This window comes from Dermacentor variabilis, chromosome 5 (genome assembly GCF_050947875.1).
Source record: "Dermacentor variabilis isolate Ectoservices chromosome 5, ASM5094787v1, whole genome shotgun sequence".
NCBI classification, from domain to species: Eukaryota; Metazoa; Arthropoda; class Arachnida; order Ixodida; family Ixodidae; genus Dermacentor; species Dermacentor variabilis.
Genome location: NC_134572.1, coordinates 172,803,147 through 172,819,289, shown reverse-complemented (window position 1 = coordinate 172,819,289; position 16,143 = coordinate 172,803,147). Strand labels below are relative to the sequence as shown.

The window sequence follows — 16,143 nt, the reverse complement described above, 5'->3', positions numbered from 1 at the left end:
TTCTCTCATGCTTTCGTGCCACGCACAACTGTAGGATTTCTATCATTCTTTCGTGTCACTCACAGCGATGGAGTTGCCCCCATTCTATCGTTTTATGCCCAACCACAGAGTTTCTCTCATTCCATTGTGCTACATGCAACTATAGAGCTTCTCTTGTTCATTCGTGCCACGTACAACTATAGAGTTACTCTTATGCTTTCGTTCCACACACAACTATAGAGTTTCTCTCATTTCTTGTACGACGCACAACTATGGAGTTTACCCCAATCTATCGTGCCACGCACAAGTATAGAGGTTCTCTCATTCTATCGTGGTACACGTAACTATAGAGTTTCTCTCTCTCTTTCCTGCCGCACGCAACTATAGAGTTTCTCGTATTCTTCCGTGCCACGCACTACTATAGTTTCTCTCATTAAATTGTGCTACACGCAATTATAGAGTTTCTCTCATGCTATCGTGCTACACGCAACTATAGAGTTTCTGTCATACTTTCGTTCCACGCAGAAGTATAGATTTTCTCTCATTCTTTTGTACGACGCACAATTATGGAGTTTACCCCATTCTATCGTGCCACACACAATAATAGAGTTTCTCTATTTCTGTAGTGCGACACGCAAATATAGAGTTTCTCTCATTCTTTAATGCCACGCGCAACTATAGAGTTTCTGTCATGCTTTCGTGCCACGCACCACTATAGAGTTTCTCTCAAACTTTCGTGTCACGCACAACGATGGATTTTCCCCCATTCTATTGTTCCACGCACAACTATAGTGTTTCTTTCATTCTATTGTGCTACATGCAACCTTAGGGGTTCTCTCATTCAATCGTGGTACACGTAACTATAGAGTATGTCTCATTAAATATTGCTATACGCACATATAGAGTTTCTCTCGTTCTTTCGTGCCACGCACAACTATAGAGTTTCCCTCGTATTTTGTGCCATGCACAACAATATTGTTTCTCTCATGCTTTCGTTTCACGCACAACTACAGACTATCTCTAATTTTTTCGTGTCAACCACAAATATAGCGTTTCTCTCATTCTTTCGTGCCACCCACAACTATAGAGTTTCTCTCATTCTATCGTACTACACACAACTATAGAGTTTCTCTCATGCTTTCGTGCCACGCACAACTGTAGGATTTCTATCATTCTTTCGTGTCACCCACAGCGATGGAGTTACCCCCATTCTATCGTTCCATGCCCAACCACAGAGTTTCTCTCATTCCATTGTGCTACATGCAACTATAGAGCTTCTCTCGTTCATTCGTGCCACGTACAACTATAGAGTTACTCTTATGCTTTCGTTCCACACACAACTATAGAGTTTCTCTCATTTCTTGTACGACGCACAACTATGGAGTTTACCCCAATCTATCGTGCCACGCACAAGTATAGAGGTTCTCTCATTCTATCGTGGTACACGTAACTATAGAGTTTCTCTCTCTCTTTCCTGCCGCACGCAACTATAGAGTTTCTCGTATTCTTCCGTGCCACGCACAACTATAGTTTCTCTCATTAAATTGTGCTACACGCAATTATAGAGTTTCTCTCATTCTTTCGTGCCAAGCACAAATATAGAGTTTCTCTCATTCTATCGTGCTACACGCAACTATAGAGTTTCTCTCATGCTTTCGTGCCACGCACAGCTATAGCGCTTCGCTCATTCATTTCCACCACGTACAACTATAGAGTTTCTTTCATGCTTTCTTTCCACGCATAACTATAGAGTTTCTCTCATTCTTTCGTTCCGCGCATTATTATAGAGTTTGACTCATTCTTTTGTGCCGCGCACAATTATAGAGCTTCTCTCATGCTTTCCTGCCCCGCATAACTATAGAGTTTCTCTCATTCTTTCACGCCAAGCACAACTATACAGTTTCTCTCATTCTTTCGTGCCACGCGCCACAAATGAGTTTCTCTCATGCTTTCGTGTTTCGCACAACTATAGAGTTTCTGTCTTACTTTCGTTCCACACACAAGTATAGATTTTCTCTCATTCTTTTGTACGACGCACAACTATGGAGTTTACCCCATTCTATCGTGCCACGCACAAGTATTGAGTTTCTCTATTTCTATAGTGCGACACGCAAATATAGAGTTTCTCTCATTCTTTAATCCCACGCGCAACTATAGAGTCTCTGTCATGTTTTCGTGCCACGCACAACTATAGAGTTTCACTCAAACTTTCGTGTCACGCACAACGATGGATTTTCCCCCATTCTATTCTTCCACGCACAACTATAGTGTTTCTCTCATTCTATTGTGCTACATACAACCCTAGAGGTTCTCACATTCTATAGTGGTACATGTAACTATAGAGTTTCTCTCATTAAATTGTGCTATACGCACATGTTGAGTTTCTCTCGTTCTTTCGTGCCACGCACAACTGTAGAGTTTCCCGCATCTTTTTTGTGCCACACACAACAATAGTGTTTCTCTTGCTTTCGTGCCACGCACAACTATAGAGTTTCTCTCATTTTTTTGTGTCATGCACAACAATATTGTTTCTCTCATGCTTTCGTTTCACGCACAACTAAAGAATATCTCTAATTTTTTCGTATCAAGCACAACTATAGCGTTCCTCTCATTCTTTCGTGCCACACACAACTATATAGTTTCTCTCGTGCTTTCGTTCCACGCACAACTGTAGAGTTTCTCTCATTCTTTTGTACGACGCACAAATATGGTGTTTACCCCATTTTATTGTGCCACGCAGAAGTATAGAGTTTCTCTCATTCAATCGTGGTACACGTAACTATGAAGTTTCTCTCACTCTTTCGCGCGAAATGCAACTATACAGTTTCTCTCATTCTTCCGTGTCACGCACAACTATAGATATTCTCGCATTAAATCGTGCTACACGCAACTATAAAGTTTCTCTCCTTCTTTCGTACCCAGCACAACTATAGAGTTTCTCTCATTCTTTCGCGCCACGCACAACTACAGAGGTTCTCTTATTCTTTCGTGATATGCACAACTATAGAGTTTCTCTCATTCACTCGTGCCACGCGCAACTCTAGAGTTTCTCTCACTGTTTCGTGCCACGCGCAACAATAGAGTTTCTCTCATGCTTTCGTGCCTCGCACAATTATAGAGTCTCTCATACTTTCGTTCCACGCACAACTATAGAGTTTCTCTCATTCTTTTGTACGACGCACAACTTTGGAGTTTTTCCCATTCTATCATTCCACGCACAAGTAAAGAGTTTTTCTCATTCTATCGTGCTACACGCCACTATAGAGTTTCTCTAATGCTTTCGTGCGACGCACAACTGTAGGGTATCTCTCATTCTTTCGTGCGAGGCACAACTATAGAGTTTCCCTCATGCTCTCGTGCCACGCACAACTATAGAGCTTCGCTCATTGATTCGTGCCACGTACAACTATAGAGTTTTTGTCATGCTTTCGTGCCACGCACAACTATAGAGTTTCTCTCAAACTTTCGTGTCACGCACAACGATGGATTTTCCCCCATTCTATTGTTCCACGCACAGCTATAGTGTTTCTCTCATTCTATTGTGCTACATGCAACCCTAGAGGTTCTCTCATTCTATCGTGGTACACGTAACTATAGAGTTTCTCTCATTAAATTGTGCTATACGCACATGTAGCGTTTCTCTCGTTCTTTCGTGCCACGCACAACTGTAGAGTTTCTCTCATTTGTTTTGTGCCACGCACAACAATAGTGTTTCTCTTGTTCTTTCGTGCCACGCACAACTATAGAGTTTCTCTCATTTTTTGTGCCATGCAGAACAATATTGTTTCTTTCATACTTTCGTTTCACGCACAACTACAGAATATCTCTAATTTTTTCTTGTCAAGCACAACTATAGCGTTTCTCTCATTCTTTCGTGCCACACACAACTATAGAGTTTCTCTCATTCTATCGTGCTACACGCACCTATAGAGTTTCTCTCATGCTTTCGTGCCACTATGGAGTTTACCCCATATTGTAGTGCCACGCACAAGTATGGGGAACCAGCACTGGAGTTTCGACAAACATGCAGCGCCGCCCTCTTGGACGCGGCTGGAAGTTTTCAGTAATACAAACAAATAGAAATGGCAGCAAACGTCAACGACACCGCGGTGCATGAAAGTGAAACCATAGGTGAAACGCGGATAAAGAAACTTCGAGGCCGGCGGTATTGCTGTGTTTTTAAGTGCCACAACCAAGAAGACTATGATAGCAGCGTGTCTTTTTACACATTCCCTTCAAAGCCGTACGAGTTAGAGCGGCGGCAACGTTGGATACAAGCTGTTCGACGTGCTGGGTGAGTGTGCTGAATTTTAAAGCGTGACACTTAAACAGGTGGGACTACGCTTGAACTTATATGCTTAATTTGTTCGACAGACCTGACGGCAAGCCATGGCAGCCGAATGCGAACACCAGAATATGCAGCCGGCACTTCTTCGGCAATGCAAAGAGTAATTGCATGCACCATCCCGCTTACGTGCCAACAATTTTTCCTTCAGCATACCGCTGCACGGTTCCATGCGACCCTTCGGCACCAACAGAGCGTTACCACCGGTGAGGTTTTTTAAAGCAAAACTACGTGTCATCGTTGTGGGTTGTGTTAAATTAGGCATCGAGCGATCGCGCCTCGAGAAAGCCGCTCCGTCAACTGGTTGCCGAGAGGAGCGGAACTTGCACGACGCGCGCGTAAGGGCCCGTCAGGCGGTTGGAAATTTGCGCTGTGTTCGGCTACTGTGCCAGTGTGCAGGTGTTTGACAATCACAAAGGCCAAACTGTTCGTTTTATGCCACTCGTCATCCACCATTGATAACGCGGACGATCAGATGTCGCCCTGGCCACGAACGATCGCGGCCGCCTTCATCATTTCTTGGGCTATTTCTGCATTGCAGTAGAAACCATGCAAACTGTTTATTTGTAGTAAAAGCCTCCATGTACGCTTCGACATCTCAATACACCACTGCTGCTTGGTACGTTCGCATACCCCAGTCGCTTAATTGTACGCAGCCGACGGTTTTATTTCCGGGCTATCGCGACACCAAACTCCATTTCATAGTTTATTGGTTTCAACGATACAAAGGCTGTAGCGGCTGACGAGGTGTTAGTTAGCTTTCAAAGTCCAAGAGTTGCCTTCCGACTAATCTTAAAAGTCTTCTTCATCAACCTATCACATTAATGTCGCGTTGATGCAGTGGGGGATGTCGTTAAAAACCGTACATACAAGTGCACCGATTCTATGTTTTTTTTTCTTACCAGATGGGCAGAGTGAGCTCGAGCACGTGCGAAATCACCTACGAATTGCCAGAAGCCATCACAACAACGTGAAAGGAGAGCAAGTGGAAAACAATGTTGCATTTTGGTTCAGAAATCATAGAAAAATTTACTTTTTCCGTTTACACAGGACAAGGACACTCACAGTTTGGTTGGAGGCTCCAATCAGCAGCAGTTAATTGACTTTTTCCATTTATACAGGTCAATGACATTCACAGTTTGGCTGGAGGCTTGTATCAGCAGCAGTCATGCCTTGAACCGCCAAATGGACACAGTAGCCTGGAGCTGGTACGTTCACCGTTTGCTGGAGCTCGATTCATATTCTCTCTCATTTGCGACTTTCAGGTTGAATACAATTTTGAAGATGAGCACATTGAGGCATTAGACCTTACAGTGCAAAAAGTGTGCCAGAAAGAAGAATCAGCCACAGCATGCTTCACAACACCAGCAGGAAATTTGCCATGCCTATTGCACCGTGCCGCAGGACCAGACTCTAGGGTTTGCTTTTTTGGGGGATTCGACACAGTTTCCTTAACACCCGGTGGAGTGAGAGACCTCTGTGGCGTTTCTGGCAGTGTTTTCTCCCTCCTGTTAAGTATCCTGCCTCACACGAGAGATAAGGGTACTGATGTCAGCCTTCCGAACAAACTTTTATTATTTCTATTCAAAATGAAGCACGGAGTGCCTTTTAGTGCAATTGCAGTAATTTTTGGCATTCATGAAACAACAGTGGCACGAACGTTTCATACAGTTCTGGGCACGCTTGTGGGTGCTACAAGAAAGTGGATATATAAGCCACATATGCAAGTGATACGGGATACACGTCCAGAGTGTTTTAAGGTCAACTATCCTGACTGCACACTTATTGTCGATTGCACTGAGGTGCGCACAGAAACACCATCAGAGGTGAGGCAACAACATGTCCTCTACTCTACGTACAAAAGTGGCTTTACATTGAAATTTTTAGTTGCGATTGCCCCCTCTGGCCTCATTGTATTCAAGTCCAAATCCTATGGTGGGCGTTGCTCAGGCACACAAATCGTGCTGGAATCAGGATTCCTTGAAATAATTGGTCAGCGTGATGTTATTCTTGCTGATAAAGGTTTCCCTGGAATACTAGCAGGTGTAGCAGGTAAAAGTGCCATACTGATTATGCCACCATTCTCAACTGGCAACCAGCCTTTCTCACCTGCAGAACTGCAAGAAACATACAATGTTGCTCAAGTGCGCGTGCATGTAGAGAGAGTGATACAGCGCATAAAAACTCATGGAATTTTGGAGCACCGTATTCCTGTCAGTTTGATTCCTGCCATGAGTGAGATTTTTCATATGTGCTGCATTTTGGGAAATCTGCAAAGTCCAATAATTCAAAGCAACACAAAGTAACGTGCTTTATTTTCACTGTGATACACAAGCACAGAGTATCAAACATATTTTTGGCATAAGCACTGCTACCACCTGTGACAAAATTGTAATATTTAAAGGCCAACTTGCCCACAGAGATTTTAAAAATATTCCGGTCATGTATGTTTTTCATCATTTTTGGCAATAATAAAAAGCGGACCAATCCATTCATGTAAACATGTGTATTCTTATGTGCCTAGCTTGCAAACACAATACTGCTGTTTTGCAGGCAAGCACCATACAGAAACAAATTACTATGCTTTATTTTTAGAACATTAAGTGCAGTATGACACTGAAGAAACTGCTCGTAGCAGTGATATTTTAGCCAGCTAACATAGTAGTGCCCAGGTCACCAGGAAAGCTAGCAGCTTTATCTGCGACTCTGAAATTATAGACTTGGATGACAAATTGTATAGCAAGGGGACAGCACTAGGCTGAACAAATTTGCAAACATATCTAAGAAGCTATGGTGTGGCTCTCAACCACCATACACACACAAAAAAATGGGAGACATCAATTAAAATCAAAGGAGACGTGATCACGTCGATGGTGATCAGACCTCTGGTCTGATATAGATGCCTTGAATGGATGGGCCTCAAGGCTACATTCACTACAGGCATCAAAAATGGCTTAAACACTGCAACTGTGAACTAGCCTTAACTGTGCAACAGCAGAGGCTCTCAATAAGGAAATACAGTGCAAGCTTACAGATACAACTTAAAGAATCACAGCAACTCCTTCAGTGACAGAATGGACATGTAAAAGCCATGGCAGACGTTCGGGATCTTTTTGATGCAGTCTTTCAGGTTGCAGTTATAAAGCGACAATAAGCAAAGAAATTGGTGGTAATAAAGTATTGCTGTTCACTTGCAAGTTCCTGAAAGCCAGGCAATTTCAGAGGAAGATTTCAGACTAAAACCAGCTTTTGCGATCAGGTAGCTCAACAGTGTTTAATGCACTAGCAACTTCCTTAAAGGGCCAACAAGTGCAAAGAATGTGTCATGAAATGGTGCAAAGGAAAAGACCATGATTTATATGGATAGAAACAAGGATGCTGTACATGTTTTAAGTAGCAATTATAATTTTAAATTGGCACAGAAATCGAAAAACACTTTGTCATTCACTGGAGGTGAAACCTTGATACTAACATACTGTAGGTAATTGAGCTGTTAATAAGTGCAGCATAATTTACAAATCAGCCTTTATATTACACAGACCTAGGGTCTGTATCCAAGCTAGCTGGTACAGGGGAAGATCGAGACAGTAACATGTTTTGTAAGGCATGTATGGCAATCACAATGTATTTTATCATTCTTTCCGCTGTCTGTTTTTTATTTGTGCTTTACCTGCCTTAAAATCACAGGCGCTATAATCTGTGAGTATTACAAGGTAAAAAAGGCATGCATAATGGTACACATGGATGCTTTTGTACACAGACGAATTTGCATGCAAGTAACCGAAGTTCTGTGGTCCCCCCTAAGAGATACAATATGACATCAACTATGCCACAAGTGGGCCAACTCTGCACACTGTAATCTGTAAATCTGCACACTGTAAGTCAGGAAAAACGTGTAATAGAAAGTATACTGCATTTCAGTACTAATAAAAAGACCAGTAACCGCGTACACTAGTAGAAGGTCACGTGGCAGAGCTCTTATGCAGCTTCATGTGTGTGCCACGTGGTGCGCGAAAGGTCATTTTTCGCGACTTTTAGTGATAGATTAAAAACTAAATTTCCATATTTAATGAGAAAAACATGGCTTGTTTTAGCCACTAGGATAGGGAATCATCCCATAAGCAGGGTTATCTGATTTCATATGCTGAGCGGCTGTATGAACCTTTAAGAGCAAACTTACTTCCTGCAAGCAGGAATCTGGTCTAACGCATGAGCTGCTTAATGTAGTATGAATAATAAAACGTCTCCAACCGAGGAATGTTTCGAGCAAGAAAGTCTTCATCTCTGTCAACAACTATAGTAATATCTTGCTTGCTTGTATAAACAAAAAAGAAACATTCTGTAGTGTTAGTGACATACATGGCAACCTGAACCTGTGAATAATATGGGTGGCTGCGAGGCAACTGAAGCATTCCATCATGATATGTCACATAGCTAACGTAGCTTTCGCACAGAGAATGATCTATGATAATGTCATCTTTACGACTGTAGGGGCACTTGATTTCAAGCAAAACGACACCACTGGTTCTTTGGAAAAGCCCATCGGGACTTGCACAAAGCCATGGCTGACAGGGGTGAATCACAACGCCAACCTGCAAAGCATATTTTGTAAAGTTAGCAAATAATATGTACAACATGCACGAACACCATATTCGATATGTTTTGTCCAACAGTCATGCTTTCAAATATCAGTAGCAATCACCGTGTGTGCAGCAGTGGCTGTGACAGTTTCAGTATGTGTGAGCCAGCCTCAGTGTACAAGCACTTCGATGAAAATGCATTACGCTGATCTATAAATGTGCTCAGGGGAAAAATAATCGGTTTTACTTTTATTCCAGTAATGCATAGTGGAGAGGGGGATAGAGAGACAAGGGCAACGCTGCCAAGCTCTACTAATGACCCACTCTTGCAGTGTATATTCTTTCAGCTGTGCTGAGTAACGTGCACTTGTCGATGAAATTCAAACTTGCCCTTATCTATTACGAACTCGCTTAGCAGTTCCTATAAAAGCACTACAAAAAACAACTTGATGTATGTATTAGTAAACTGATAGATTAGTTAGTTGTGCAATATTAAAATGCATTATGTGACAACGTAGTTACAACCAGAACAGCAATTGGCCTCCCTGGTGCAGTATTCGGCCACAACCTCCCTGATGATATCTACAATTAATAGCCCTCAGTCCCCAACAGCTGCGGAGCACCTGACCAAGGCGGCGGTCAGACCTGTAACGCAGCAGAGGGTGCTAAGAATCTCTAGGTACGAACAGGCCGCCAATGGAAACTGACCCTGTCAACCTTTAACAGCCGAACTCTGTCGAGTGAGGCTAGCTGAGGAACTATCGGACATTGTTTGGGATATTATCGGCCTTAGCAAAATTAGAAGAACTGTTGAGGTTTATACATTCTAAATACCGGCCGTGTCCTCTGCTATAAAGGTCTCCCTGATAAGAAGCAATACGGGGTAGGATTCCTAATCCACAAGGACATAGCGGGCAACACTGACGAATTCTACAGCATTAACGAGAGGGTAGCACACTTGACATAAAAATTGTAACAGTGCCAACACATGCATCCACAATGGACGAGACACAAGCGCTTGTTACTTAGCGGATGCATGCATTGGCGCTGTTACAATTTTTATGTCAAGTATGCACCAACTCACCCAGAAAGAAGTTTTAATGAAGAGGGTAGCAGTAGTAGCAGTAGAGGTATAGATTAAAGGCAGCACAAGCCTACACTCCAGCATCCAGCCACGACGATGAGGAAGTAGATCAGTTTTATGAAGATGTTGAATTAGCGATGACAAAAGTGCAGACTCGGTATACAGTAGTAATGGGTGACTTCAATGCAAAAGTGGGGGAAAAGCAGGCAGGTGAGCAGGCAATTGGCAACTACGGCGTCGATTCTAGAAACGCTAGAGGAGAGATGCTGGTAGACTTCGCCGAAAGCAATAAGCTGAGAATGATGAACACCTTTTTCAGGAAACGTAGCAACAGAAAGTGGACCTGGAAAAGCCGTAATGGTGAAACAAGAAATGCAATTGATTTCATACTTTCTGCCGATCCCAGCATACTGCAGAAGGTAGATGTGATAGGTAGGGTAAAGTGCAATAATCATAGGTTAATGAGGGCTAGGATTCACCTCAGATTGAACAGAAAAACAGTACAATCACTCAAGAAAAAGCAGGTCAACTTAGAGGCAGGAAGGGTAAGAGCAGACAAATTTAGGCTGGTACTCGCAAACAAATATGCTGCCTTAGAACAGAGATGATGATGATGACATAGAGGCAATGAATGAAACCGTAACGAAGCTGGCGTCAGACGCAGGAATTGAAGTGGGAGGCAAGGCACCAAGGCAACCAATAGGCAAGTTCTCCCAAGTAACAAAGGACAGAATAAAGAAACGACAAAGAATGAAAGTGTCCAACTCAAGAGATCAGATAGAATTCATGGAACTGTCAAAACTGATCAACAAAACGAAAATAAGTGATATTTGAAATTATAACGTGAGAAAGACTGAAGAAGCCGTAAAAAATGGACGCAGCCTGAAATCGGTGAGAAAGAAACTTGGCATAGCACAGACCAAGATGTATGCACTGAAAGATAAGCAGGGTAATATCATCAGCAATCTCGAAGGTATAATAAAAGCAGCGTAAGGATTCTATACTGACCTGTACAGTACCCAGAAGACCCAGGAGTACTCTATTCGAAACAATACTGAACAGTATACAGAAACTCCTCTATATCTAGAGATGAGGTCAGAAGGGCCTTGCAAGGCATGAAATGGGGAAAAGCGGCAGGAGAAGATGAAATAACAGTCTATTTAATCAAAGATGGAGGAGACATAATGCTTGGAAAAATGGCGGCTCTCAATATGAAGTGTCTATCGACTGCAAGGGTCCCGGAAAACTGGAAGGACCGTAAAAGATAGTGTGTGAGTGGGGTTTAAGGTTAATACATAGAAGACAAAGATAATGATGAATAGCTGGACAGCGTTAGTAGTTGCTCGTGCTAGTAGTTGCAGTGGTGCTGGACGTTTCTGCGCAGGCGCGAGTATGAGCAGGTGCGAGAGAAAATCTGGGGGCCTTTGCACCTTGAATGTGTGAGTCTGCCTAGGCACTACGGAGGAGGTTTCTTAGCGTGTGTTGTAGGCGTTTGTCCCCTAGGCATGCCGGCATTAAGAAGTGTGGTCCAGTTTGTTTACGCTCTGCCGCTGGCTGCTGGCACGGTGAGGCAGTGGACACGGACGCCCCATTTGGTGATCGCTGTGTCTGAAGGGGAAAGGTTCTGACTGGTGTTGTATAAGTCATGGTGTTTGTTCGTTGGGACGACAGATTGCATTTTTTACAAGCACTGCTCCAGGAGGGCACATGTAACCGGCTAACGGAGGCCTCAGAAGAGCACCTGAGGTTACAATAAAGCAGGCGGCGCAGGTCTCCAGGGCACCCAAGGGGTAGCGGGGGGATCAAAGCTGGAAGCAGGGTGGCCCATGGATAATTCGGCGAGCCCCAACCCACAGACCAGTCTGGGTTCCAGCTTTGATGTCCTCGTTGCCGCTTTGGTGTCCTGGAGGTGCAGCCAGTAATGTGAAATAATGGCACGTTGTTTCAATTAGTAAAAAAGATGATTGAATAAATGTAATTACGTCCAGCCACCAATTTGCAACGCCCAGTTCAGCGCTACCACACCCGGCAACTTCTGCCGGCATGCCTAGGGACAAACATAAAACACGTGCTAAGAAACTCCTCCGTAGTGCCTAGGCAGAGTCGCATTTTCAAGGAGCAAAAGTCCCCACATTTCCTCTCTTGCAACCGCTCTTACTCGCACATGCGTGCAAACATCCGTCATCTGCGCAAGTACCACGCCCCGCTATACCTACGAGCAATTGTAGATAGGCAGCCGAGCAAGGGAACAAGAGTTCAGGTTCGCCAGTCAGCCTCTACAGTCTGTGAAGGAGTATGTTTGCCTAGGTCAACTATTCACAGGGAACCCTAACCATGAGAAGGAAATTCACAGAATAAAAATGGGTTCGATCGCATACAGCAGACATCATGAGCTCTTGACTGGGAGCTTACTGTTATCACTGAAAAGAAAAGTATACAATCAGCACATTTTACCGGTGCTGACATATGGGGCAGAGACATGGAGACCGACAAAGAAGCTTGAGAACAAGTTAAGCACCGCGCAAAGAGCGATGCAATGAAGAATGCTAGGCATAACTTTAAGAGACAGAAAGAGATTGGTTTAGATCAGAGTGGAAATAGGTATAGACAATATTCTAATAGACATTAAGAGAAAGAAATGGTGCTGGGCAGGTCATCTAATGCGCAGATTAGATAACCGTTGGACCATTAGGGTGACAGAATAGGTCCCAAGAGAAGGGAAGTGCAGTAGAGGATGGCAGAAGACTAGGTGGTGCGACGAAATTTGGAAATTTGCGAGTGCTAGTTGGAATCTGTTGGCGTGGGACAGAGGTAATTGGAGATCGCAGGGAGAGGCTTTCGGCCTGCTGCGGACATAAAGTAGGCTGGTGACGATGATGATGAACGTAGTTACAAACCTGGGTCACTTTGGCACCAATTTTTTTCTCGAATGTTGCCCTTGCTGTTGGTTCCATAGCAGTACCTTCAGAAAAGTAGAAAAAAATGCAGATGCTATGTGCACAAGCTTCCATCGCACGAGTTCAATGTAGAAATACTTAGAGAGCCTCATGCTCATTAATGATATCATAGATTTTGCTCTGAAATCCTTCCATAAATCACTTGTCAGTATCAGTGTTGAACATTTTTAGTGTGCTAAGCAGTTATTAGTGTATCCATTTTACATCATGGCCCCTGGTAACATCAAACTTGGAAGTGTCAGAAGTGAAAAGGAACAAAAGGTTCATGAATTTTCGTTGGCTCGAACAAAGAACCTCATGACTGCCAAGCAGGTCAACACAGCTAGTTGGGCGAGTTGAGAATTGCAATCGTGCATGTTCATGTGCTTACCAGACATTACAGAAGAGATGACGAGACACGCGTAACACACCAGCTGTGCGCATCTCATTCTTTCTTTTGTCGTCTACTAAGCACATCTACACACTAGCAAAACTCTGAAACAAGTGCCCTACCAGTACACCCCAGCTACTTTTCATTCCAGGTGAAATACAATTATACAGACAGGATTCAAGGAATACTACATGATACACAAGCATTGGCTTACAACTCAAAATTTGATGAAAACCCAGTGGAGTACAGTGCACGCACAAGGCCAGCCATAATCACTCTCGCGGACATGGTAATCAAACACTACATGCAAAGCCAGCGTCAGATATACAAGAAAAATAATTAGCAAAAACTGTGTATTGCGCATGCCCAAAGGGCCATATCTGCTTCTCAAGACTATGTTTCTGTCAGTAAAACGATGGCATGCTAACACGGACATCCAAGCCCCAACCCAAGCATTGCTGCCACTTCAACCTCTAGCACACCGAGTAATGAACATTTCTTTTAATTCACTACAGCCGCCACATGCCTAGTGGTGCACTGGCAAATCGGCCCCACCAGCAGAGAAATGTGACATTGCATGCCTCCTTAGCTGGTATTCAGGACAATGACCTGGCTAATGAATGTCACCATGATGTTCCATGTATGACTGTATCTTGGTGTATATATATTGTTGTTTGTGTACTGCACTATCATCAATTGTTGCTTTCATGCTGCCAGTATGCAGCACGGAAAATAAAACAATTTCTTGAAGCCTACGTCTTCCTGTGTGAATACAACAGACACCAATATGTTGGTTGCCTAGATGCTTACAGGCTCACAGGGTGTATGTAGGCACATGACATTCAAGTTCAAATGCCTGCACAAGAATCTACGGCTGTCATAATCCTTGCTGTATGTTCCCTTGTTAGAATGTGCATTTCCAGAGGAACTGTTACTCAGTCATGCCCTTAACGGAACACAGAGCTACAAATTTTACTGTCACTGATAACCTGATCCACGTTGCAGTAGTATTTAAGCAAAGACCAATCTTTAGCAGTGCATATGTAAACATTTGTTCAGTTGCATGATTGAGGTGTTCCTAAGTGATGTAAAGTGGTATATTACAGTGGATTACAGTGCTTAGTGCCGTCACTGGCTCAGGGCTGCTGCTTTAAACCAAAATTTATTAATTTCTATTACATGTCTTAAGTCCATCAAGTCATTTCTAAAAAAAATAGGGTGCCTACCATACATCAGCGCCGGAACAAGTGGTGTTTTGGAGTTCTGCAGCTGCTCAGCCAGGGACTCGAAGGCCTTTTGCCTAGTCAGGATGCGGTGTGCAATGGAGCTGGATATCCTTACCGACCTTTCTTTGTGCCAACTGCAACACAAAAAGGATCAGTTAAATTTCATGGCCAGTAATAAAACGTAGAGCACATTCTTAAAGCGTGCACCCATGCATGCACCAAGAAAGAGTATAGTGTACTACATGTTCCCATGCAGCAGAAAAGGTAAGAAAAGGAAAAAATGCGAAATTTCAGAAATGTGCAGTGCTTTGTTACAAACCGGGGGCATTTTCCCTTCATTATAGTTTCAGCAGCTGTCACGGTTGCCTGGGAGCCTGTACATGCCACTTTTGTGGCAATAAATTGCTGCTCAATTGCAGTGAGTGAGGCACACTGTCCTGCTGTATAGTGAGGTAGACTGCATTCCCAGATCAACACCTCTTCTACAGATAATACGTCAGCATGGCGTGCTGCTTTTGAAATAAGGTCGTCTAAGACGTCTTGCACGTCTCGTTCATTTCGCCCTTGCTCCTCACTTATCAAAGCTGAATTCATTACACAGCTTATGTCGGGGAAATGGTGCAGAACATAGGATGGTGGTTCTTCTTTTGGGCACTTGCCACCAATATACAGGGGCTTGTACTCTGCAAGAGATAACAGCTGTGAACTACATGTTTAATAAACTAAAAGCAAAGAAATTGCAGTGACGACAGCTGCATGTGCAAAAGCATGATCAGTATTTAGTGCAACAATAAAAACATGATTGTGATTGAGTACAGACATAGCCAAACTTGTGCTAGGCATACACACATACCGACTCCATGCTCAGAAAATGCATGCTAATTAGATATGACACTGTTGCATCGTCATTGCAGGGGCGTCCCTACGCAAGCGACAGGACCAGCAGCTTAGTGCTGCTGACCCCCCCCTTCCTGCATACCCACACACATACACAAGCTTCCACATGCACATAGCTTCCTTCCACATATGCTTAACATCAGCATGCCCAAAACCAGCTAGACACCACTTTGACCATGTTAATGTCGACTTGTAAAACAGGCATATAAATACGAAAATGAAATTATGTTTCCAAAAGGCGTTCAATTTCCGCTGCACCGAGAACCAGTAGTTCTCCACGCCACATCTTTGCAAGACAAAGTGGACAGTGTACCTCCAAAAAGCTCTTCGATGGACTCCCTTCGAGAAGTGTCCGGCTTAGAGGACGGCCGACCCCACCCTTGAGGGCGATCAGTCGAAGACGGCGCGTCGGCCTCGTTGACAAACAGGACGACGGCAGCTACATGTTTGCAACCGCCACCAAGGCCGGCCTTGCACGTGCACTGCGCACCCAGCATTCGCCGCTGCGATGACAGCTGCCGACGCAAAAATATGATTTTTTAGTCAAACAACTGAAAACGTGATTCTTATCGCGCACGGACGTAGCGAAATTTGCGCTAGGCATACACGAGATAAGCAGCGCTCGAAATTGTTTAGTTTGTGAGGCTTCCCTACACCGCGCAAAACTTAAAATTAATAAGGATATGAAGTCCGTAAACGCTGGTC

The 16,143-nt window shown here is 43.6% G+C and overlaps 2 protein-coding genes across 2 annotated transcripts; one reads left to right on the top strand and one right to left on the bottom strand.

Moving 5' to 3' along the window:
• The first annotated feature begins 5,229 nt into the window (after positions 1–5,229).
• Positions 5,230–6,630, top strand: LOC142583711 (uncharacterized). Its single transcript, XM_075694199.1, has 3 exons — positions 5,230–5,238; positions 5,446–5,532; positions 5,590–6,630. The coding sequence occupies exons 1-3, from the start codon at positions 5,230–5,232 to the stop codon at positions 6,628–6,630; spliced, it is 1,137 nt and encodes a 378-aa protein (XP_075550314.1).
• A 1,896-nt stretch (positions 6,631–8,526) lies between these two features.
• On the bottom strand, positions 8,527–15,924 carry LOC142583710 (uncharacterized). The gene is made up of 4 exons (XM_075694198.1): positions 15,752–15,924; positions 14,542–14,675; positions 12,886–12,950; positions 8,527–8,916 (listed from the first exon to the last, which is right to left on the bottom strand). The coding sequence occupies exons 2-4, from the start codon at positions 14,546–14,548 to the stop codon at positions 8,527–8,529; spliced, it is 462 nt and encodes a 153-aa protein (XP_075550313.1). The 5' UTR covers positions 14,549–14,675; positions 15,752–15,924.
• Positions 15,925–16,143: the final 219 nt, after the last annotated feature.